Here is a 26,508-nt window from a genome sequence, read left to right as displayed (position 1 = left end):
GACCGGAATCGGATGAACAGAGCAGGATATGTCATTGGTGGGGGGTGGGGTATCGTCTCGGTGAGTGACAGCAGTCTCCGTCTGCTTGCTCACATCAGACTTCACGCTCCTCTGCTTGAATCCTGCTTTGACGTGTCATCCATTCAGCTGACAAGCCCTGCGATGTGCTGCTAGTTATTAGAAAATATATCAAGGTGTCAGCTGAAGGTACGAGAACTTCAAAGCAGCATTCAGGCAGAGGAGAGTGAAGCCTGATGTGAGCTTGGTCATGCATGGAGCTGACTGACTGAGGATGCTTTGAAGTGCTGGGTCTTCAGCTGACAAGCCCTGTGACACATTTTCTAATAACAAGCAGCACATCATTTGACACAAGAGCTCCAGATTTCACCAAAATGGTTGCAACTGACTTGACGCACATGTGGCATCTAGCCCTGCTACATGATGTCTACATACATAGAAAAAGCGGCTTCCATTCCAAAATAATGGATGGCCAAATCACAAAATCAGAGAAGTGACAGGTAAAACATCCCACATTGAAGTATTTTTCATCATAACATTTATTTCTTTGAATTCTTAAATCTGGAGACAAATGATGCATTTGGCTCCTTAAATTTTCACTTTAAAAACAAAAAGATGTCCATTAAATATTTTAGTTTGGAGCCCTATATATACCAAATCCCACTGTGCTTTTATTTTCAAATACAATGTTGGGGCCCTGCGCCATCATATGCAGGCGGGGAGGTGTGTCACCTGTTGTAAATGGCAGACTCCGTTCTCAGGCCTCAGCTTTATAACTGAAGTACTACCTGCTACTGTACTCCATGCTGGGATGTTTATCATAAGACTGCGGAGAAGTGATCTTTAGACTAGGAAGTGTCGGTTTAATAGTAGGCTCAGTGGCTAGTGTAAAAAATGCAGGATTTCAGGGTTCGGGCACAATCTATGTACACAATTTTAAAAAATCTATCAAATAAAAAAAAAAAAATACACGTTTAACAAACACGACTTAAACAACAGGTAATTTTCTAATCACAAATTTCTTTTAGAATAATCAAATGGGACAATCGCATGACGCTTTAAATTAGTCAATTTTCTTTACCTTTTCTACTAACAGAAGGTAGATGTCATTAGCAATGTGCGGTTTTCTTTCATTTAATACTGACATTTTGGTTAAAGTAGGCAATCTTTTGTCTCTCCTCCATAAATTCACATTGTACAAGTCCTACGCAGGCGTAACGTACGGTCATGGTCACAGCAACACAGTTCATTTGAAGGCAAGGCACCAGGATTATACCAATGGGTGGGTGCAATTTCCACTGTTCAGGGCATGCAACCAGCTGTTATGAACAAAAGGTGTCTGGTATACAATAGAGTGAAATACTTACAAGCAGAACCCAAAAATACATTAGGGTCATTTGCTCATCACTGGAGATTTTGGTTCCAAAATTCCTCTGTCTTTCAAGTTCAACCACAATAGATTGGAGTGATTTCATTTTTACCATATCCTAAACCACTTCACAAAGGTTGTTGATATATAGATTTTGATTTATTAAACATTTAACACTTTGCAGTTCATTTTTTAGACATATTTCACATCCTTAAAAGAAAAACACAAACTTAAGTAGAGAGCAAGGCAGAAGCATTTCTTAAAGATAGAACATACCTAGTAGATTGCAGGCTTTTTACTTTATGTCAAAATCATAAAAATAGACAAAGTCTTTACCTTGTGGCTTCCTTCTTTCGTTTGTTTGCCTTCCTCATGCGCAATCCCATGTTTTCTGAAAGCACTAGGAGAAATGTCAATTCTCCTGTACGAAATGTAAAAAAAAAATATCAGGTAAAAAAAATATATCAGGTAAGAGATGGTGAAGTTGACAACCTACTGAAAAAGAAGGAAATCAATGCAGGTAAATGGTGTAACATGGGAAACTTAAAGGAATAAATGGTACCTATGAATCTCTGGACTCTTTCGACTTTTTGATGGTTCTTGTTCTTTTGTCTTCTTTAAATAAGAAGCGAAACGTTCACTCAGTGTCACTGTTGAGGGACCAAAATGGTGTTCTGTTGAAGAATGGTAGAAAAGCATCCAGTTGTTAAAGGGAATCTGCCACAATAAGCTGGAGGGGCAGAGAAGGTTGGGATACGCATTTTCTCAACTCTGATGTGTGTTTGATGTATGTATAATATATGAAGTCAGATTTTATTCACCTTCTCCCCCCCCCCCCCCCCCCCCGGGTCTCCCAACATCGTAAACTAGATCAAAGCAGATTAATTTTAATTTGTGATAAAAAATCCTAGATCTGATGATCGGTGCAGGCCCCTTCGTACCGACCCCCATACATAAGTGAGTTGTTGCCTATCCTTTGAAGACCTGTGAAGCCTCAGACTTCAAGGTTAGATTTCAGAAAGGCAGATTTTAACCCATTCACGACATGCGCCGTAAGGCGCATGTTGCGTCTCCCCCTTTGATGTGGACTCCGGCGCTGAGCCCTCATCAAAGTCGCGACATGTCAGCTTTTTTGTACAGCTGACATGTGTGTGCAATAGCGGCAGGTGGAATCATGATTCACCCGCCACTATTAACTACCGTAGTTAAATGCCCCTGTCAAACGCCATCGGGCCGGAAATGCGCGCATCGCCGACCCCCGTCATGTGATTGGGGGTCAGCGATGTGTCGGCATAACAACCAGAGGTCTCCTTGAAACCTCTATGGTTGTTGATGCCGGCTTGCTGTGAGCGCCACTTTGTGGTCGGCGCTCATAGCAAGCCTGTAATTCAGCTACATAGGAGCGATATGATGATCGCTCCTATATAGCTGAGCCGATCGAGTTGTGTCAGCTTCTAGCCTCCCATGGAGACTATTGAAGAATGGCAAAAGGTAAAAAAAATGTTTTAAAAAATAAGAAAAAACAAAAATATAAAAAGTTTAACTTACCCCCCTTTCGCCCCATTCAAAATAAAACAAACAAACAAAAAAACAATCAAAACATACACATATTTGGTATTGCCGCGTTAAGAATCGGCCGATCTCTCGATTAAAAAAAAAAAAGGATTAACCTGTTCGCAAAACGGTGTAGTGAGAAAAAAATTCAAAACGCCAGAATTACGTTTTTTTGGTCGCAGCGACATTGCATTAAATGTAATAACGGGCGATCAAAAGAACGTATCTGCACAAAAGTGGTATCTTTAAAAACGTCAGCTCGGCACGCAAAAAATAAGCTTTCACCTGAGCGGAAATCCCGAAAAATGGAAACACTATGGGTATCGGAAAATGGCACAATGTTTTGTTTGTTTTTTTTGCAAAGTTTAGAACTTTTTTTCACTACTTAGATAAAAAATAACCTAGATATGTTTGGAGTCTGAACTCGTAATGACCTGGAGAATCATAATGTCTGGTCAGTTTTAGCATTTAGTGAACCTAGCAAAAAAGTCAAAACAAAAAACAAGTGTGAGATTGCACTTTTTTTGCAATTTCACAGCACTTGGAATTTTTTTCCCATTTTCTAGTACAAGACATGGTAAAACCAATGGTGTCGTTCAAAAGTACAACTCGTCCCGCAAAAAAAAAAAAGCTTTCACATGGCCATATTGATGGAAAAATAAAAACGTTATGGCTCTGGGAAGGAGGGGAGCGAAAAACAAAAACGCAAAAAAGAAAAAGGGGTTCAGGGACTCCGAAAATCGGAGGGATCCAGTGGCTGGATATCCTTAAGGACAAAAATATCCAGGAAGGATGGGAAATCTTGAAAAATTAGAATCTCAAAGCACAATCATTAACAATGCCAAAAAGAGGGAAGAATACAAAGCATTTAAGGAAACTAGGATGGATGAACACAGAACTTAAACACATGCTAGAAAAGGAAGAAATAAATGTTTATCAAATGGAAAGAGGGAGGCATATATAAAGAAGAATATAATGCTGTCTGCAGAACCTGCAGGGCACGAATCAGATTAACTAAAGCTGACAATGAATTAAGGCTTGCAAGACGTCAAAAGAGGATTTTGGGGATATGTCAAAAGTAAAAGAAAAGTCAAAGATGCTATAGGATTTTTACAGGATGAAAATGATTAAATGGTAAGAAAGGATGTTGAGAAGGCTGAACTTTTAAATTCCTATTTTGCATCTGTTTTCTCTCAGAAAGGAAATGTAACATCAACTGATCTTCACTGCCCTATTAAAGGAATAGAGAAGCCAGGATATCTACAAGTAGAAAGATGGTGAGGAAACACTTAGCTAACAAATTAATTCAAGTCTTCGGGTCCAGATGAATTACACCCCAGAGTACTGAAGGAGATAACAAAAGAAATTTTTGAACCACTCTCCATAATCTTTGAAAATTCTTAGAGAACAAGAGAAGTCCCAGAAGACTGGAGAAGAGCAAATGTTGTTCCTATCGTCAAAAAGGGGAAGAAGGTGGACCCAGGGAACCATAGGCCGGTGAGTCTGATGTCTATACCAGGAAAAATCTTTTAACAAATTATTAAACAACATGCATGTAAGTACCTTGATAAGAATGAAGTGATTAACCAGAGTCAGCATGGGTTTGTAAATAATAGGTCACGTCAGACTAACTTATTTTCCTTCTATGACAGAATCACTAACTGGGTGGATCAGGGAAATGCTGTAGATATAGTATATCTTACTTTGTCAAATGCTTTGCTGAAGTCATCTCACTCCATCCTTATTGGAAAAAAAGACTAAGTATGGAATGGACAAGGCAACTGTTAGGTGGATTCATAACTGGCTTAGTTATCAGACCCAAAGAGTGGTCGTGGCTGCACATCCAGTTGGAAGAATGTCTCAAGTGGGGTACAACAGGGTTCTGTCCTGGGCCTGTATTGTTCTACATCTTTATCAAAGATTTAGGCTGGTTACACACTACAGTGTCGTTGCGCTGCGGATGACAGCATACTTCCTCCTTGCTTCCTCCATGAAGCTCCGCCTACTGCCGCCTGAATCCTACGTTTCTCTGCGTACCTATGTTTAACATTGGGTATGCAGAGATATGTGTTGTATGCGGATGTGTCCGCATACGACGATTTGAGGTGTGCGGCGCCCGCACGGAAAAGCAAAATTTTGCGTTTCACAGGGAAACGCAGGACGCAGGCAGCAGTAGGCGGAGCTTCACGGAAGCAGCAAGGAGGAAGTACGCTTCTATCCGCAGCACAATGAAATGCAAGTGTGAAACCAGCCTTAGATGAAGGAATTGAGGGTACACTGATTAAATTTGCTGATGACACAAAGCTAGGAGGGATAGCCAATACTAGAGGAGAGAGAGAGGATTCAAAAAGATATAAATAAATTGGAGCAGTGGGCAGCAACTAACAAAATGGTTTTTAACAGGTAAAAATGCCAAGTACCACATCTGGGCAATAAAAATGAAAAAAAAAGCATATACAGAATGGGAGGAATAGGGCTAAGCAACATCACATGTGAAAGACTTGGGTATACGAATAGATCATAAACTGAACATGAGTCAACAGTGTGATGCAGCAGCAACAGAATTAACAGAAGCATACAGTCTAGATTACATGAAGTCATTATTGCCCTCTACTCCTCTTTGGTCAGTCCTCATTTGGAATACTGTGTTCAGTTTTGGGCACCACATTTATAAAAAAAAAAAAGACATCAACAAACTGAGGCAAGTTCAGAGAAGAACGACCAGAATGGTGACCGGTCTGCAAACCATGTCCTATGAGGAACGTTTACAGGATTTGGGAATCTTTAGCTTGCAAAAAAGAATACTGAGAGGAGACTTAACAGCTGTCTACAGATATCTCAAGGGCGGTCACATTGTAGAAAGATCATCTTTATTCTCATTTGCACAAGGAAAGACTGGAAGTAATGGGATGAAACTGAATGGGAGGAGACACAGATTAGATATTAGAAAAAACTTTTTGACAGTTAGGGTGATCAATGAGTGGAACAGGCTGCCACCGGAGGTGGTGAGTTCTCCTTCCATGGAAGTCTTCAAACAGAGGCTGGACAGACATCTGACTTGGATGATTTAGTGAATTCTGCTTTGAGTAGGGGGACTGACCAGATGACCCAAGAGGTCCCTTCCAACTCTACCATTCTATGATTCTAAGTGATGAAAGGGGTTGTCCGCTAAAAAAAAGTTAAGTTGACTTGTACCTTCTCGCGTGGAAAAGGAAGCAGACACAAAGAGGCTGCATTAAAATGGTATACCTTGTTGCATGGAAATAATACATCTCTTTCAGTTATTCTACCTTTAACATGGTGCACAATGGTCACAATGTGTTGGGCAAACAGCTCAGATGGGCTGCGCTGAGGCTGTGCAGACTGGATGTGTTGGAAGATGGACTTGAATTCTTGTTCTTTCTTGTTGCTGTGAACAAGATCCCGAGACAGTTTCCGCTCATGAGCCATTACTCCGCTTGGACTGTAATTGAAAAAGGGGAAATGAAAAGAACACAATATTTTCCAGTAATGAAAGCAGTCATCTGTGTTGTCCGTTACACCTTCACAGGAAGGGTGGTATTACTCGTGTGTGTGTGTGTGTGTGTGTGTGTGTGTGTGTGTGTGTGTGTGTGTGTGTGTGTGTGTGTGTGTGTAAAATCACATCTGTGCATAGATAAATAAACTCCGCAAAATCCTGCTATACTTCACTCATTTCCACTTTATAAAAGCGCTGCACAAAAACACACAACCCATTAAAGGCCATTTGGTAAGACACGATAAAGGACATTAACCTAAACTTAAAGGGAACCTGTCACCCCGTTTTTTCAGATTGAGATAAAAATACTGTTAAATAGGGCCTGCGCTGTGCGTTACAATAGTGTATGTAGTGTACCCTGATTCCCCACCTATGCTGCGAAATACATTACCAAAGTCGCCGTTTTCGCCTGTCAATCAGGCTGGTCAGGTCGTGTGGGCATGGTGACATCGCTGTTTCTTCCCCAGCTTTCCGTTGGTGGTGTAGTGGTGTGCGCATGTCCAAGTGCCGAATCAGCGCGCGATCTGCGCTATTACCCCTGTCATCGGTGGGGGCGGCCATCTTCCTGGGGCCGCGAGTGCGCAGATGGAGTGCTCTGCTGCACGGGGCTTCAGGAAAATGGCTGCGGGATGCCGCACGTGCGCAGATGGAGATCGCGGCAGCCATTTTCCTGAAGCCGAGATGCAAACTCGGCTTTGGGAAAATGGCCGCCGCGATCTCCATCTGCGCACGCGCGGCATCCCGCAGCCATTTTCCTGAAGCCCCGTGCAGCAGAGCACTCCATCTGCGCACGCGCGGCCCCAGGAAGATGGCCGCCCCCACCGATGACAGGGGTAATAGCGCAGATCGCGCGCTTTTTCTTCACCTGCGCGCTGTGGATTCGGCACTTGGACATGCGCACACCACTACACCACCAACGGAAAGCTGGGGAAGAAACAACGATGTCACAACGCCCACCCGACCTGACCAGCCTGATTGACAGGCGAAAACGGCGACTTTGGTAATGTATTTCGCAGCATAGGTGGGGAATCAGGGTACACTACATACACTATTGTAACGCACAGCGCAGGCCCTATTTAACAGTATTTTTATCTCAATCTGAAAAAACGGGGTGACAGGTTCCCTTTAAAATTTGGCCGTCCCCATAACAACTAATCAGAATGCCAATTTTATTTCTTGAACTACTTTGGAAAATTAACAGTCATGTCGAGATTGGTTGGTGTGGGAAAGGAGACCAGATTGTACTGTTAAAGAGCTCTGAAAATGCGCTCTTATAAAATGGCAAAAAACCCAAAACCCACTTTAAACTTACCGTGCAAGATCCTCGTCAAATGAATCCAAGCGCACATTAGGACCCATCTCTCTGCTAACAGAGAAATTAGATTTGGAGAAAGACATGTCCTCCTTGGATAACAGCTTCTCCCTGCTCTCTGAGGATTTCCTAGATGGGGGAGACTCGCTCCTCTCCTTTGATGCCTTGAAACTGGTTACTCTGAAATTTTTTTCGGGCAGGAACCCTTTATGGCTGGACTTGGAGGCCTTCTCCTCTTTCTTGGATTTTTCAGCATAAAGTTCCTCCTCCACATCCACAGACTTTTTGCGTTTTTCCTTAGTGCTTGTTGCAAAAGACAATTCTTCCCATTTAGCTGGATCATATGCATCTTGACTCTTGGAATCACTATCGGAATCTTTCCTTCCTCGTCCTTTTTTCTCTTGCTCTGCATCCTCTTTTGCATATCGCAATTCAGACAATTTCAATTTCTCCAAGTCATCTCGCATTTTATAGCGTTTTGGGGATATGCTCTTTTTATAAGCCCTCTCTAACTCACTCATAGCAAAATCGGTAGGGCTGCTACGATCCTTCATTTTCTCCAAATTAGACAGCTTTTCCTTTCCATTCTCTTTCTCCAGCTCCGAGGCCTTATTCTTCTGCTCCTCCATGAACCTTTAGAAAGCAGAGAAAATGACTACATGTATAACCACCTAATCAGCACACTAAAAACAGATGTCTTATACACAATGCAGAAACATCAAAAAGACTCCTTAAAAAATTAGGGCAAGAAACAACAAAAAAAACGCAGGAACACAGCCTTAAAGTATCAGGTGTACTGATATTCTGGGTGATATTTATGGCCCCCCAGGAACAACATAGGCACACGGCTGAAAAACACATGTGGTGAAACATCATAAACTACTGCTAGCAGATAACTCCCCATGGAATATAACTGGCTTGGAAGTAGTGGTCACACACAGAGATTGGTTCATGGTACATCAATAGAAAGCAGCAGTTCTACTTCGCCAGCGATTTGCCTTGCACATTCACGTATGACATAAGTAGTGTGCAAATGGGGTGCAACGTTAGTCCGCCTCCTAGTGGTGCACCCTGGGTAACACTAAAGGACTAACAATCTTGACGACTAAACAATCAAATTACATCTAGATCTCTTGGTCAATATATTTTACATCATTTTGATTCTGATTTCTGTTCCTTTGTCCCTTTTCAATCACTGTGTATTGTTTGTTATTCATTCTTATATGATGTTAAAATGTGTGTGCAAATCTCAGTATAGCATATTTTACAATCAGGCTTCAGATGCTGAACAGTATGGCTTCCTCGTGCTACCAAAAGGCTGAGAAACTTTTCATTTTGCTCGTCTAAAAAAAAAAAAAAAAAATCTATGTAGAACTGCTGCTTTAGGTTTACATGAGAATGGAAATTCATGTGAACCCTATCTAAATGCAATTAAAAGCATACTTACCACTGCTCGTCCTAAACTTATCTCTGGATCTTAAGAGATTATGCTTTTTATCATTGTACCATCCTGAACTGAGTAGAGCGGCAGTATTGACCGTGCTTTTATATCTGATTAGGTTATTGGGTCTGAATTCTAAGACCATGATATATATATATTTTTGTCCTCTGCTTCAGATCGTTTCTCTTAAAGAGCACAAACTGGAATATAATGCCTTAAAAAGTATTAAAAAAAACACACTCCAGCAATGATGAAAGTTTCCTAGAGGATTAATATTGCCTGTACAATGTGAAACAAAATAAACAAAAATATAGAAATAAAACAACAAGAAGATTCAAGGGGAGACACATGGGTAATAGCCGTTCTAGAACAGGTTGTTTAAATTAAATACCTTCAAAAACTAAGTGGGTAATGAAATGGAATAAGTGAACTGCGTTTATGTGGGGGTTACACCCTGATGTGGAAACCTTCTGAAAATAGTGTGACATGTACATACAGTAATACAAGCTGTCGATAATCTATGGCAGAAAAAGATAAAAATGTACCGTATTTTCTGGTGTATAAGACGACTGGGCGTATAAGACGACCCCCAACTTTTCCATATAAAATATGGAATTTGGGATATGCCCGCCGTATAAGATGGGGGTCATCTTATACGCCCAGTCATCTTATACGGCGTGTGCGGTCCATATGGTTCCCAGGGTCTGGAGGAGAGGAGACTCTCCTTCAGGCCCTGGGATCCATATTAATGTAAAAAAAGAATAAAAAATATGGATATACTCACCCCTCCGACGGACCCTGGCTCTCAGCGCTGCAAGCGTCTGCCTCCGTTCCTAAGAATGCATTGAGTGTAGGACCTGCGATGACGTTGCCCGCGACGTCATCGCAGGTCCTTCACTCTCTGCATTCTTAGGAACGGAGGCAGACGCTTGCAGCGCTGAGAGCCAGGGTCCGTTGGAGGGGTGAGTATATCCATATTTTTTATTTTTATTCTTTTTTTTTTTTTACATGAATATGGATCCCAGGGCCGGAAGGAGAGTCTCCTCTCCTCCAGACCCTGGGAACCATCCAGGATCGCTCCCTGCCGCCGTACCCGGCGTATAAGACAACCCCCGACTTTTGGGACGATTTTCAGGGGTTAAAAGGTCGTCTTATACGCCGGAAAATACAGTACGTATTAAGTAGTTACAGTCTCTAAACCACAATGCACATGCAATGGCCTCATCTCAGTATGTTTCCAGACAACATCATAGGGAAGGTAATGTCTATCCAAAACAACTGAATACTAGTCTATTGCAAGGTATAGCAGTCGCAGTTTTACACAGACATCACTAAAATCCACAGTAAAGTGCAGCCATATTGGTTGTACATTCTGAAGCACGTACTCAGAAATCCATGATCAGCTGTGAGACAACATTGTAAGCACTCGGATTTGATCACGCTTGCCAACTGGCCTTTGGCTGAGCATGGGACTTAGGGGTTCTCCTATGTGTTGCAAATTAAGCTCATAAAGGGCTTTTTACTATATCTGTCAATATCTTCAGACTACTAAAGCAATGCTCAAGAACAGAATTATAAGGGCATGCACGATGGCTATCCTAGAAAAGACATTTCTCATGCTAATACTATCTAACCAGACTCTAAAGGGAATCTGTGAGCAGGTATATGCTATGTAATCTGAGAGCATTGCGATGTAGGGGGAAAAGAGTGATGTGTCATTTACTAGGCTGGATTTGCTGTTCAATAAAGTGTTTTACTAGCAGGAGATTATCACCACAAGCCAACCGGTATACCTTGTAGTCCAACCACACCGCAGCACTGATTAGCAGCTCTCTAAGGCGGTCGTGTGGTTGGGATTATACAAAGTTTAACATCTCAGCTCTGATAGAAGTGCAACAGTGAAAACGGTTTCTGGCATAACTGCTGTACCCAATAAACTAAGTGATACATTGCTGGAATCAGGGTCTCTGTCCTTACGAAATGCTGCTGCCGGATTACATATCAATTCCATTTAACAAGTCTAGCAAAGCTTATATTCTAATAAGTGGCGCTAGAAAGACAGTTCCATTGTATTTGGGATACAGTTAATTTTCATTTCTCTGCCCAAAAAGCACTGCAACAGCAAATAATTCCAAATGTGTTGGATATTCTATTGCTGGTCGCAAGTAACGCTTAACACTCTTACCACAGACTTCAATACAAGTCGCATCATGTCTGCAATTTTTTTTACATTTTTCTTTTTTTTTTTACAACATAACTGCAGCTCTACAATAGGCGTATACTGCAAGTCACAGACAAGTTGCACAGATGGTTTTGGTGAAGTGACAGAATTGCTGGCACATGCCACAAATTGTATCCTTAGCCTACTATCAGCAAGTACCCCCAAAAGTATATTATACCTCTTGTAATACCTTTTATATCCAGTTCCCACTGGTGCAGTCATCTCTCCAGATCGGCCATCTTCTTTTTGACTATTACCATATAGAGAGCTCATTGAAGGTGGGCTCTTGGTCATAGGACTCTTCCTTGGTGGACTCAAGCTATGTTCGAATGGACTTTGACGAGAAGATGCTCTGAAGGAAGAGCCACTTTGCAAAACTGTGGGTGAGGGTGGACTAGGCTTCTGTCCAGGACTGGGCCTGGGAGAGCAGCGTCGAACCACCACAGACTGTACAGAGCTTTTAAGTGTTGGTGCACGTTCAGGACTGTGTTGAGGTGCAGGGCTTTCATCATAAGCTTCCATATCCTGCCAGGTTTTACTTCCCTCTTTGCTACCAGTATCCGCTGCCCCAGAAGTAGACTGTTCCTTGGAATCATCATCTGTTGCCGGAGGAGAGGACCTGCGATCCTTTGAACGTCTCTTCTTATCTTTTTTCGATTTACGCTTAGTCTCCACTCTGCTATGATTAGAGGAAGACCTAGAAGATGAAGACCGCCGGGAGCGATCAGATGACGATTTATCTGAATTTCTTGAATGGCTTCTAGACCGAGGAGACACAGATCTCCTCTTTGGAGAGCGTGAACGAGATCGGGCCCTGCGAGGACTATATGGTTGGCGGTTGTAATTTTGCCAATTTGGGCGGTAATTTACATATCCACCACGATTATGTTGACCACGTGGATAAAAGCCTCTACCACGCCCTCGGAAATAATATGGCCTCCTATAACCTCTGTTGTGACCACGAAAATCACGGTTTTGGTAAACTCTTGGATGGTTTCTCTCTCTATACCCAGGTGAGTAAGACCTTGAGCGGGATCGAGAACTAGGGAGAGAACAAAAAAATAAGATTTACAACAAAGACAAGAGACAAAATTGTTAAGATATAAGCAAGTGCATATAATGTATACACAACATATGTTAGAGGCTTTATGTTGTCTTGGTAAAAAGCCTAAATTTGGCATTCTCACAATATATTTTCGTAAGAATTTATTGTACATGTTTAATCTTTTATACTAGGATAGATTGAGGGAACTCCGTTTAAACACAAATTAGTAAGAATTTAATTTGCATGAAGTATTTAAAAATAGACTGGAAACATTACACCAAATCCTACAATACCCAAGTGACTTAATTACTCATTTGTGAGGGAGCAAGCATGAACAATGTGTGGAATTTCTGCAGTTTCCCCAAAGCTGAAGAACATGCAGCATTATTATACCCATATGATGGGTTGCTCTAGCTGGAATGCCTCCAACATTAATGTCTTGACCTACGTCAGAGTCGGATGCTGATGGTGTATTATTAAAGGTCGAACCTTCCTGCTAATATCCTGTTATTTTTGTTATTATCCAAGAAACGGCATCTGAGAGGCAGTCTACCAGAATTACGCCTGACATGGACAGGAGGACAAAACACGGCTATCACTGAATTCTTCCATGCCAAAAAATTGCATCTATTGACCTCAACTGACACTTGCTGAAGATTTATGGCGATAATACAGTGAATATGAGCACAGTGTGGTGGTGAGCAGTGCGTTATAACAGTGGTGAAAATTATGCGAAAGATAAGCCACGTTCCAGGTGTAAAGAAGTCCAAGAGAGGCATATACTGGCAAAGTGGGGTGCAGTGTTTTGGGATACAGTGGGGCAAAAAAGTATTTAGTCAGTCAGCAATAGTGCAAGTTCCACCACTTAAAAAGATGAGAGGCGTCTGTAATTTACATCATAGGTAGACCTCAACTATGGGAGACAAACTGAGAAAAAAAATCCAGAAAATCACATTGTCTGTTTTTTTAACATTTTATTTGCATATTATGGTGGAAAATAAGTATTTGGTCAGAAACAAACAATCAAGATTTCAGGCTCTCACAGACCTGTAACTTCTTCTTTAAGAAGCTCCTCTGTCTTCCACTCATTACCTGTAGTAATGGCACCTGTTAAAACTTGTTATCAGTATAAAAAGACACCTGTGCACACCCTCAAACAGTCTGACTCCAAACTCCACTATGGTGAAGACCAAAGAGCTGTCAAAGGACACCAGAAACAAAATTGTAGCCCTGCACCAGGCTGGGAAGACTGAATCTGCAATAGCCAACCAGCTTGGAGTGAAAAAATCAACAGTGGGAGCAATAATTAGAAAATGGAAGACATACAAGACCACTGATAATCTCCCTCGATCTGGGGCTCCACGCAAAATCCCACCCCGTGGGGTCAGAATGATCACAAGAACGGTGAGCAAAAATCCCAGAACCACGCGGGGGGACCTAGTGAATGAACTGCAGAGAGCTGGGACCAATGTAACAAGGCCTACCATAAGTAACACACTACGCCACCATGGACTCAGATCCTGCAGTGCCAGCCGTGTCCCACTGCTTAAGCCAGTACATGTCCGGGCCCGTCTGAAGTTTGCTAGAGAGCATTTGGATGATCCAGGGGAGTTTTGGGAGAATGTCCTATGGTCTGATGAAACCAAACTGGAACTGTTTGGTAGAAACACAACTTGTCGTGTTTGGAGGAAAAAGAATACTGAGTTGCATCCATCAAACACCATACCTACTGTAAAGCATGGTGGTGGAAACATCATGCTTTGGCGCTGTTTCTCTGCAAAGGGGCCAGGACGACTGATCCGGGTACATGAAAGAATGAATGGGGCCATGTATCGTGAGATTTTGAGTGCAAACCTCCTTCCATCAGCAAGGGCATTGAAGATGAAACATGGCTGGGTCTTTTAACATGACAATGATCCAAAGCACACCGCCAGGGCAACGAAGGAGTGGCTTCGTAAGAAGCATTTCAAGGTCCTGGAGTGGCCTAGCCAGTCTCCAGATCTCAACCCTATAGAAAACCTTTGGAGGGAGTTGAAAGTCCGTGTTGCCAAGCGAAAAGCCAAAAACATCACTGCTCTAGAGGAGATCTGCATGGAGGAATGGGCCAACATACCAACAACAGTGTGTGGCAACCTTGTGAAGACTTACAGAAAACGTTTGACCTCTGTCATTGACAACAAAGGATATATTACAAAGTATTGAGATGAAATTTTGTTTCTGACCAAATACTTATTTTCCACCATAATATGTAAATATAATGTTAAAAAAACAGACAATGTGATTTTCTGGATTTTTTTTTCTCAGTTTGTCTACCATAGTTGAGGTCTACCTATGATGTAAATTACAGACGCCTCTCATCTTTTTAAGTGGTGGAACTTGCACTATTGCTGACTGACTAAACACTTTTTTGCCCCACTGTATGAAAGGTGCAATCCTTCATGAATTCCAGTAGCATGGACTAACTCCATTCTGAATGCTACATAAAGATGCTGAGTAAGCTGAAGGCTCGAATTTCCAGAGTCATGGCAGAGAAGACAAATTATCGCTTGCAACAGCATAATGGCGGGCCCCATATCATGTCAAAACCACAGAACGCATTACAAAATTTGGCTGGACGACCGTACTGCATCCACATATAGTCCGGATTTGGCACCTTCAGACTTTCGTCTTTTTGGGTCAATGAAAGTGACTATGTGTGCAACAATATCCAGTCAGTGAAGCGGTCATTGCAAGCGTAAAAGAAAGCCGCCGCCATTTGCTGGTTGAGAATTTTACAAGAATGGCATGCAGGCTCTTATTAATCGCTGGTGAAAATGCTTAACCAATGGTCGGGACTATGTCGAAAAATGACATTATGTAGTTGAAATCTTGCTCTATTCAGCTGTGTTATGCGATCTGCACCTGTTTGTAGCTTCCATTTAAATAAACAGGAGGTATTACTTTCAGATCACAGACACACACGCACGCACGCCCTGAAGTCTGAGCAGACATTAGTGAATATGAAATGCTACAGCAGACAAGTCAGCAAAAAAGGTGAATAGCAGCAGAGTACTACCAGAAATACGAATAAAAAGAAAGAAATATAGCTGGGAACATAGAACAGGCAATAGCTGTGCATTTAGAATGACAAAGCCATCTACTTCCCATTTATTTATTTATTACATTTTCCCTATTAACATCTCATTTGTATACAGGGAGGTGGGCACATTGCAATGTAATGTATGGAGGCAGCAAGACAACCAAGGATTAGGGTTTAGTTTTTTTTTTTTTTTAAATTATGGAGTGACAAGCTTTAGGCTATGTGCACACGTTGCAGATTATTTGAGGTTTTTTAGCGTTTTTGCGCTATAAAAACCGCAAATAATCTGCATACATTAAGCATCCCATCATTTATAATGGAATCTGCAATTTCTGTGCACATGATGTGCGTTTTTCCACATGAAAAACGCATTGAGGAAAAGTAATGAACATGTTCATTAATTTTGCGTTTTTTTCACGGATTTTCCACTGTCTAATGCATTGGGAAATGTCTGGGGAAAAAACACGCAAAAACCGCATGCGGATTCCATTTGGAAATCTGGCAGAAATGTCTGGATTGTCACAGGAATTTTCTGCATGAATTCCTGAACGTGTGCACATAGCTTTAGGCTATATGCCCACGATCAGGAATAGCAGTGTTTTATTCACTGCGTCATAATGACGCAGTTAAATCCGTACGTTCTTAGTAAAATGTGCAGATTTAACGCATCTAATGGATGGCTATGGGAGAGCTACAAACTATGTATCGTCTCCGCTGACGAAAATAACATGCTGCGGCTCGTAAACCCGCACGGCGGCTCAGTCATGGCCAGGATTCACCTACTCTGAAGAGTGGTAATTAAATGCACTGTCAAATTATAAGCTGTTAATCCTACTACATGGTCAAAATATGTGCAGCAAATAAAAAAATTTAAAAAAAGCACTTTACAGCAGGTTTTTTTGAAATTTGTTTTAAACGTGTGCAATCCCGATACATGGCAGGCTAGTTGGTTTGTGGAAATATAACACTACCTAACCTATACATTTTACCAGTGTATATTACATGGCAGCTGTACATAAGTGAAAGCTTTTGCTATGTGACTTTTCCAGTCCGAATCTTGCAGTGCGAATTGTGATTGTAACCGATGTTTTACCATCTTAAGGTGCTTGTATGATTCATGAGAGAGCTGTCCTATACAATGCATTCCTATTCAACAACTTTTTGATTATCAAGGAAAACGACATTTTGTAATTTAGTTACAAAACATGGAAAGTAATGAAGAGACTTACAAGATTGCTAAGGCATGAGGAGAGAAAGCTCATTAACTTATAACATTAATTACATGCAATTTTCAATTATGACTAATAGCATGCAACTGTATGAGTGGAACAAAAAAAATAATTATATCTATATAATATATATATATATATATATATATATATATATATATATATATATATATATATATATATATATATATATATATATAAAAAATTGTATTTAGGGTCATTGTGGGAAGGCTCTAATTTTCAGTCTCCTGCCACCTCTGCCATCAGATATCGCATTGCCGAGCTAAAGCACAGCATTATTTGTCCAATCTCCTTGTTGAGAAACTAACACCATTTCTTGAAACACTTCTTGGTTTTTGTTTCCTTAGCCTCTACTACCACTATATTGTCCATGTCCAGGAAATATTTTAGTTGAGAGAATCTCCAACTTGGAGGCGAATCAGCTTGTTAAATTTTCGTAAATAACTCAGAGCCCTGGAAAAGCTCACTATTAAGTGGGACAATAGTTTGGGAGTTCTTGTATCTACCCTCATTTTTTCATATACACGGGAAAGGGTGTGATGCTCTCCGTCCACTGAATAATTGCATTTTCCAGAGATAACAGACTGCATAAATGAGTGCATGGACTGTGCCTGATGGCTTCATAATGGTTGATTTAGTGCAATTTTCAATGTATTGGTTTTATAATCAAATACTGTAACAAAAACTGAAAGATGATTTAAACAAAAAACAAAAAAAAAAAAAACCCCTGCACGCTTGAACCTAGACTTCGGTTTTGTCATCTATGCCAAAAATTAGGACGTTGCAGAATGGGAGTTTTACAAATCCACACTGTTAACATCATTGAAAATAAAATTGATGAAGGAGTGCTATATACGGACATCAAGTTGGTGTCTGAATTGGGCCACATCACTACTACGTTTTATCACGCAAGGGGAAAAAACCCATGAATGATGAAAAATAAAAACCTGCATTATGTGCAGGGGAGAGTCTACAATACACAGCAATATTTTTTTCTATAGAGAACATTAGTTGATAAGAGCAGCTCGCACAAAAAGAATAGCAGCGCTCTCTTCACCCCAAGTGCAATCAAACTGTGAAAAGCATTTCTATATTATGAAATACAAGGATTAAAGTGGTTAAGAGACAGATTTAAATCTGTCCAACTGCATGGGAAGATGGACAAAATATTGGCCTGCCAAAAATGTCTCAATGAATAAATACCGGATTAAACACAAACAGCTGGGTATAAAACTATATTCACACTTTTTTGCAGACTTTTTTCTGCAGTCAAAACACTATATATAACACAGGTATTTGGTATGCGTTACATGTGTGATTTGTCTACAGTACATGTTATTAATAAAGGTAGTGGTATTCACCAAAAACAATGACAAGTGTCATGCTGCGTTTTTGCAGCTTTTTATCACTTTCAGTGGGTAAAAACGCTGCCAAAAACCCTGAAAGAATTGACATGTGCTACAGATTTTCAAATTGCCGTGCTCAAATTAAGCCAGGGGAAATAGAGCTGTGCATGACATTCCCGAAATCTCGTTACTTTTGCTGGTACTTTAAAACACCGATTTTCTACAGAATGCCGCAAAAATGCCACATGTGAACATAGCCTAAGGTTAAGAAACCAACAGTACTAAAATGTATCCAGTGATCATTTTAATGCTAAACAGCAAAGCAACAAAGTGTATAAGCTCCCATCTGCAAAAATTAACACACAATCACACACAATAGAACCTGCTCTTGAAAAAGCACAAACTGCACATTATACACATATCCAGCTATACTAGAGACAATTACAAAATAACACTAGCCTCAAGAAATTAGATAAGACAAAAATGATCAAATCCGTGAGAATCAATATAACTGGGGATTATCCAAGAACATATAGGACAGACTATTAAAAACAACAACAAAAAATTAAACCAACAGCTCCGAATAGAACTATTACTGCTACATAAAAATTGGAAGACCTCGATTAAAGGCATTAGATCAAATCCCAGTTGTTCTTACCTCTTCTTTGATTTCATTGGACTGAGTTACCATCAGAGCACGTTCATGTGCTGGAGAGTAGGAAAGCTTCTGAGAACTAAGCTAAATCAACAAACTCTGCACAGACTGCTGAAAGTACACCCCGGAGAACATCGCTCATCTTACAGTACCCAAGAGAAAGAGGACTTTTCTGCTAAGAACAGCTGAAGTTAGAAGGAAGCCGAAAGTGAAGATCTGCTAACAAACAAGCAGGAAAAGGAGAGAATTTCCGCAGCTTTCTGAGCCAAGATGATGTTTAGCAGCTATTGGCAAGTAAAGAGCAGAATGTTTCACAGAACGACTAACGCATGTCACACAATACACAGATATGAGGAGGAGTTAACTTGCCTAGAAACTCAAGTACCTAGTTCAGATGCCACATGGGACAGACACCATCAATTGAAACCACTTGACATAAATGGCAGATTCAAGGGAGCTCAGCCTCCGCCCGAGATTCAATTAAGCTCACATGGGTCTCACTGGGATTTTCTTACTGTCCCTTATGAACCTCGTCAATTTTAACCTTTATTGTGATTCATCATAGCGGTGAGCATCTTAGCCAACAGATTCAACCACTGCCAATTACTACATGCCTGCTAATAGTTACACTAAGGGGCTACTTTTGCTCTAAGCAGTAAAGGGGTTGATTGAGAAGAAAAGACCACCACAACACTATTAGCAGCAACAAATGTCAAATTGAAACAAAGCGAGAACCTGCTCCAGTAAGGCTAGGGTCACATTGCGTTAGTGCAATCCGTTTAGCGCTAGCGGATTGCGCTAACGCAATGTTTTTTATGGGGCCGCGTTCGGGGTCGCGGGGAACGGACCGCAGGCGCGCCTCGGACGCTGCAAGCAGCGTCCGCGGCGCGCCAGAAATCTCCGGCGCGTCGCTAGCGCGTGCCGAACATGGCACGCGCTAGTGTAGCGCGTTCCCATTAGCGTGAATGGGCGCGTTAACGGCCGCGTTGCACGGCGTTAATTTCGCCGTGCAACGCTGTCCGTTTAACGCGGTCCCATAACGCAATGGGAACCCAGCCTTAGGCTAAGTTCACATTTGCGTTGTGCGCCGCAGCGTCGTCGCCGCAACGCACAACGCAAACAAAAACGCAGCAAAACGCATGCACATGCGGCCCCAAAAAATCCAACATGTTGCGTTTGCCGCGCCCAGACAGGTGCGCCCTAACGCCGCATGCGGCGTAAAACGCAACACAACGCATGCACATGCGGCCCCATGCGGCGCCAATGTTAAAGATAGGGCCGCACGACGCATGCGTTTTGTTGCGGCGGCGACGCTGCGGCGCAAACCGCAAATGTGAACGTACCCTTACCCAGGAGCAATGACAAGTCGTACTGGCATATGAGAGCTAAAGCCAAATCACTGGCCTCAGGCCACTTGCTAGATTTACCAAAATCACTGCTTAGGCAAACGATTGTCTGCAGCAGTCACATGCCGATACGACGCATCACTGCCACTGCAATGTCAGCCATCAAATGCAATATTTATTATATTGGTTTTAAAAAAGCTCTCAGGTCATAAAACTCACAAGAGCAGCAAATTATTATTTTTATTAACAACCAAAGTTAGTTGGTATAGGACATTTAATTCTAAATTGTGCTTATAAAGTAATCTAATAAGTTATGCAATTACCAAATATCACGCTATGGACTTTTTAGTACCAATAGCTAAAAACACAACTAAGGAAGTACATCACTGACAAATGAAAGGGACAATTCTCAGGATCCAAAGTTATCCTGATCCATAGGAAAAGGGGTTAACTTATTGAATTGCTTGGGGTCTGACCCCAGCAGACCCCTATAATGGGACTCTGAAACCAGGGAATCAGAGCTGTTACTGTAAGCGCGGAGGTGAAACAAACAATTGTCTGATGCATTCAATATGATGGATCTGCAGAGCCAGGATTCTCAGCCTTGATCTCAGAACTAAAGAATTCTGGAAATAACCCTTTACAAACTAAGTGCAAATAGAAACCCAGCTATAGTAACCAAATTATTTTTCCCATTTTCCAAATACACTCGCAAAATGTTAGTAATGCAACGTCATCATTTTGAGCATACTTTTATAAACTGTGTTATACCAAGAAACAGAAAGATGATCGGCACAGAGCTTCACTATAGCGCAATTGGAGATTCGCTTAAACGATCTGTTTCAGAAGGACAGATGAGGTCTCCCTTGCTGTGAGCTGCGGGTGGTGCTATGCAATCGTCAGAGTTTTGTACAAGACCATATAATGAGAAGAAAAATGATGCAGCACTCACCCTTGCGCTTCTTCCAAGTGTGCTCTTTATTCAGCAAAACATACTATGCATAGTATGAACTGGCATACGCAGTGATCTGTGAGGGAGCGGGAGTGAGGAGAGACCGGACAGTCCGGTCTCTCCTCACTCCCGCTCCCTCACAGATCACTGCGTATGCCAGTTCATACTATGCATAGTATGTTTTGCTGAATAAAGAGCACACTTGGAAGAAGCGCAAGGGTGAGTGCTGCATCATTTTTCTTCTCATTATATGGTCTTTTATAAACTGTATTATTGGATTTTTTCAAAGCGTACTTGCCAAAAAAAAAATGTGGTCTAAAAATCTTGGATTCACAGACACTATATTATAATGCATTTTTGCTGTATTATTTAAGGCTATGTGCACACGTTGTGGATTTTGTTGCGTGTTCCCAGCGTTTTTTTACGCGCAGATTTGCACCAAATCCGCAAAGAGTGCTCAGGCAATGTTAATCAATAGAAATCCAGAATTGTTGTGCACATGCTGCAGAAAATTCCACACAAATTCTCAGCGTTTTATTTTCCGCAGCATGTAAATTCTTTTTGTGGATCTGCAGAGTTTCTATACCCATTGACTTCCATTGAGTCAGTCAAATCCGCAGGTGTAAAAAGGTCTGCAGATCTGCTGCGGAGTTGCGTGCCAAAAACGCTGCAGATAGGGAGGAGGAAGAGTGTGTGGGCAGAGAATATGTGTGGGTCTGTCTGCGCGGCTGTGTGCGCGTCTGTATGTGTGTCTGCGGGTGTTTGTCTGTAGCCAGGCATCGTCTGATGGGACTACTGTTCCCATCCGACTAGGTCTGCTGTCACATATAACAGTGACAGCATTAGCTGGTGATGGGATAGTAGTCCCATCATACGGCGCCTGCCTGTGTTCAATTGTATAAAAAAAAAAAAAATTTACATATTCACATACACATTCATGCTCACCAAACACCCAATTCCCTGACACCCTCGATCTCCTGCAATAAAAATAAAATAATAAACCACCATAAATACTCCCTGGTCCGCAGTAGTCCATTTAATAACGAGTGTCCCACGACGATCTCAAGGATAGAACAGTCACATCGGAAGATGGGACCGTTCTACAGGGCCTCCGGTGATACAGTTACAGGAGGTGATTGTCCCGCAGTATATCACTGCACTGCCGTGAGAGAGTTCACCGGAGCTCATGCTGTCACTTGCGGCACCGCTGCATGAGAAAATTCCCACGCAGCGGTGCCGTAAAGTTAGAGCACGAACTCTGGTGAACTCTCAGCGACGCACTGCAGGAGGATTATCTCCTGTCAGTGTATCACCGCTGGCCCTGTAGAACGGTCACATCTCCTGATGTGCCTGTTCTACACGGGAAATTGTTGTGGGACACTTGTTAATTAAATGGATTACATCGGACAGGGAGTATTTGCGTTGGTTCATTATTTTATTTTTGTTGCAGGAGATCGAGGGCATCGGGGATTAGGTGATGCAGTAAGTATCTAAAGAGATAGTCTAGCTCTTTGTTCCTTTAACCCCTTCAAGACGCAGCCCTTTTTTGTTTTTCGCTCCCCTCCTTCCAAGAGCCATAACTTTCTTATTTTTCTGTATCTGCGTGCCGAGCTGACCTTTTTAGTGACACCACTTTTGTGCAGATACATTCTTTTTATCGCCCGTTATTGCATTTTAATGCAATGTCGCAGCGACCAAAAAAACGTAATTCTGGCGTTTTGAATTTTTTCTCGCTATGCCTTTTAGGGATCAGGTTAATCCTTTTTTTTTTTTAATTGATAGATCAGGCGATTCTGAACGTGGCAATACCAAATATGTGTATGTTCGATTTTTTTGATTGTTTTATTTGGATGGGGCAAAAGGGGAGGCGATTTAAACTTTTATATTTTTTTATTTTTTTTAATATTTTGTAAAACTTTTTTTTTGTTATGCCGACGCATCGCTGACTCCAGATCACATGACATTGGGGGGGGGAGGGGTCGGCGATGCTCGCATTTCCAGCCCGATGGCCGGAAGCGGTAGTTAAATGCCGCTGTCAGCATTTCACAGCCCTGTCATTACCCCATGGCATTTAACTAGTTAATAGCGGCGGGTGGATCGCGATTCCACCTGTCACTATTGCGCGCACATGTCAGCTGTACAAAACAGCTGACATGTCGCGACTTTGATGTGGGCTCAGCGCCGAAGTCAAAGGAGTACACACGACATGCGCCTTACTAGTACGGTGCATGTCGTGAAGGGGTTAACCCCTTCATTTATTGAAGCCATACTTGAATGAATAGGAGCCACTTAGTTCGAAATGCGTCTGCTTATGAATCCCTGGGGTAGCTGATGACACTTATCCTGCATGACATGATGCTGGATTTTGGAGTATAGCTTCAATAAATGTTGGATTTTAAAGGAACAAAGAGCTGAACTATCTCCTCTTTCGATTACTAATCCTGCTGCACCACAGACTCTCCGTGCTCTGGTTCCTGGACATCTAAGGGGTGAGCTGACCTTTTTCCTCTTATTTCTTTATGCAGCAAGTATGGTTAATTAAGATTAATAAAGGATTTTATTCTGGCTGTGTTTATTGCCATACAACTATAAGATTAGTAATGGATAGGTGTCTTATAGACACCTCTCCATTACGAAGCCGTAGGCTTGATGTCACCTGTCAATACAAAGGTGACATCAACCCCACAAATATTACTCCACTTGCCACCTATAAGATGTGCCATTTCTGGGGCGGCTGAGAGCTGATGTTTTTAGCCTGGGGGTGCCAATGTACATGGCCTTTTCCCAGGCTGTTAATATAAGCCCGCAGCTGTCTGCCTAGACTGGTTCGATTTTATAGGGGGACCCCATGCAAATTTTTTCTGGGGTTCCTCTGTAAACTAGCCAGTAAAGGCTAAGCAAACATCTATGAGCTGATACGAATAGCCTGGGAACCTTTATGGCTATTGGCTCCTTACCAGAATATTAAACATCAGCCTTAAGCCATCGGCTTTCCCTCTGCTGGTTAAGAAGCTTACGCAATCTTTTTTTTTTTTTTTTGGGGGGGGGGGGGTTGTGCTTTCACACTCGTGATAGCATGAGACGGACTCTACAACCCACACAAGTAGCTCAGGTAGTGCAGCTCATCCAGGATGGCACATCAATGCGAGCTGTGGCAAGAAGGTTTGCTGTGTCTGTCAGCATAGTGTCCAGAGGCTGGAGGTGCTACCAGGAGACAGGCCAGTACACCAGAAGACGTGGTGGGGCCTGAAGGAGGGCAACAGCTCAGCAGCAGGACCGCTACCTCAGCCTTTTTGTGCAAGGAGGAACAGGAGGAGCACTGCTTTAGTCCAGGACTGGGAGGAAATCCCTCAGGAGACCATCCGCCGCGTCATCAGGAACATGCCCAGGCATTGTATGGAGGTCACACAGGTCCGTGGAGGCCACACACACACACACTACTGAGCATCATTTCCTTGTTTTGACGCATTTCCACTGAAGTTGTATCAGCCTGTAATTTGATTTTTCCACTTTGATTTTGAGTATCGTTCCAAATCCAGGCCTCCATTGGTTAATAAATTTGAGCTTCCTTGATGATTTTTGTGTGATTTTATTGTCAACACATTCATCTTTGTGCAGAACAAAGTATTCAATGAGATCTGGATAAGTTGGAAACTTGGGCTGAAAGGTGGCAGATGAGGTTTAACCCCTTCCCGACCCATGACCCCGTGCTCCCCCCCACCCCATCATACTTACCGATCCTGCCGGGGTCCGTCCGTCTTCTCCCTGGGCGCCGCCATCTTCCAAAATGGCGGGCGCATGCGCAGTGCGCCCGCCGAATCTGCCGGCCGGCAGATTCGTTCCAAAGTGCATTTTGATCACTGAGATATAATCTATCTCAGTGATCAAAATAAAAAAATAATAAATGACCCCCCCCCCCCCTTACGTAGGGACAATAAAAAAATAAAGAATTTTTTATTTTTTCTTCCACTAATGTTAGAATAGGGTTAGGGGTAGGGTTAGGGGTAGGGGTAGGGTTTCGGTATGTGCACACGTATTCTGGTCCTCTGCGGATTTTTCCGCTGCGGATTTGATAAATCCGCAGTGCTAAACCGCTGCGGATTTACCGCGTTTTTTCTGCGCATTTCACTGCGGTTTTACAACTGCGATTTTCTATTGGAGCAGTTGTAAAACCGCTGCGGAATCCGCACAAAGAAGTGACATGCTGCGGAATGTAAACCGCTGCGTTTCCGTGCAGTTTTTCCGCAGCATGTGTACAGCGATTTTTGTTTCCCATGGGTTTGCATTGAACTGTAAACTCATGGGAAACTGCTGTGGATCCGCAGTGTTTTCCGCAGCGTGTGCACATACCTTTAGAATTAGGCTATGTGCCCACACTGCGGATTTGCCGCTGCGGATTCGCAGCAGTGTTCCATCAGGTTTACAGTACCATGTAAACATATGGAAAACCAAACCCGCTGTGCCCATGGTGCGGAAAATACCGCGCTGAAACGCTGTGTTGTATTTTCCGCAGCATGTCAATTCTTTGTGCGGATTCCGCAGCGTTTTACACCTGTTCCTCAATAGGAATCCGCAGGTGAAATCCGCACAAAAAACACTGGAAATCGGCCGGTAAAACGCAGTGCCTTTTACCCGCGGATTTTTCAAAAATGATGCTGAAAAATCTCACACGAATCCGCAACGTGGGCACATAGCCTTAGGGTTAGGGTTGGAATTAGGGTTGTGATTAGGGTTATGGCTACAGTTGGGGTTAGAGTTAGGGGTGTGTTGGGGTTAGTGTTGGAGGTAGAATTGAGGGGTTTCCACTGTTTAGGCACATCAGGGGTCTCCAAACGCAACATGGCGCCACCATTGATTCCAGCCAATCTCGTATTCAAAAAGTCAAATGGTGCTCCCTCAATTCCGAGCCGCGACGTGTGCCCAAACAGTGGTTTACCCCCACATATGGGGTACCAGCATACTCAGGATAAACTGCGCAACAATTACTGGGGTCCAATTTATCCTGTTACCCTTGTGAAAATAAAAAAATGCTTGCTAAAACATCATTTTTGAGGAAAGAAAAATGATTTTTTATTTTCACGGCTCGGCGTTGTAAACGTCTGTGAAGCACTTGGGGGTTCAAAGTGCTCACCACATATCTCGATAAGTTCCTTGGGGGGTCTAGTTTCTAAAATGGGGTCACTTGTGGGGGGTTTCTACTGTTTAGGAACACCAGGGGCTCTGCAAACGCAACGTGACGCCCGCAGACCATTCCATCAAATTCTGCATTTCAAAAGTCACTACTTCCCTTCTGAGCCCCGACGTGTGCCCAAACAGTGGTTTACCCCCACACATGTGGTATCAGCGTACTCAGGAGAAACTGGACAACAACTTTTGGGGTCCAATTTCTCCTGTAACCCTTGG

General features: G+C 42.3%; 1 protein-coding gene across 7 annotated transcripts in view; it reads right to left on the bottom strand.

Moving 5' to 3' along the window:
• THRAP3 (thyroid hormone receptor associated protein 3) overlaps positions 1-26,508 on the bottom strand; it is a 103,256-nt gene that overhangs the window by 15,369 nt on the left and 61,379 nt on the right. For 4 of the 7 annotated variants that reach the window (XM_069756873.1, XM_069756870.1, XM_069756874.1 and 1 more), the window contains 5 exons: positions 11,623-12,474; positions 7,771-8,403; positions 6,232-6,404; positions 1,950-2,061; positions 1,724-1,808 (listed from right to left, as the gene is read on the bottom strand). In XM_069756873.1, coding sequence (XP_069612974.1) covers positions 1,724-1,808; positions 1,950-2,061; positions 6,232-6,404; positions 7,771-8,403; positions 11,623-12,474 — 1,855 coding nt within the window. Of the gene's footprint in view, positions 1-1,723; positions 1,809-1,949; positions 2,062-6,231; positions 6,405-7,770; positions 8,404-11,610; positions 12,475-26,508 lie in introns of all 7 variants that reach the window. The other 3 variants (XM_069756872.1, XM_069756868.1, XM_069756869.1) reach the window with 1 other exon arrangement.

This window comes from Ranitomeya imitator, chromosome 3 (genome assembly GCF_032444005.1).
Source record: "Ranitomeya imitator isolate aRanImi1 chromosome 3, aRanImi1.pri, whole genome shotgun sequence".
Classification (NCBI taxonomy): Eukaryota; Metazoa; Chordata; class Amphibia; order Anura; family Dendrobatidae; genus Ranitomeya; species Ranitomeya imitator.
Note: the sequence above shows the minus strand (reverse complement) of the source record. Positions and strands in the feature narration are given on the sequence as shown.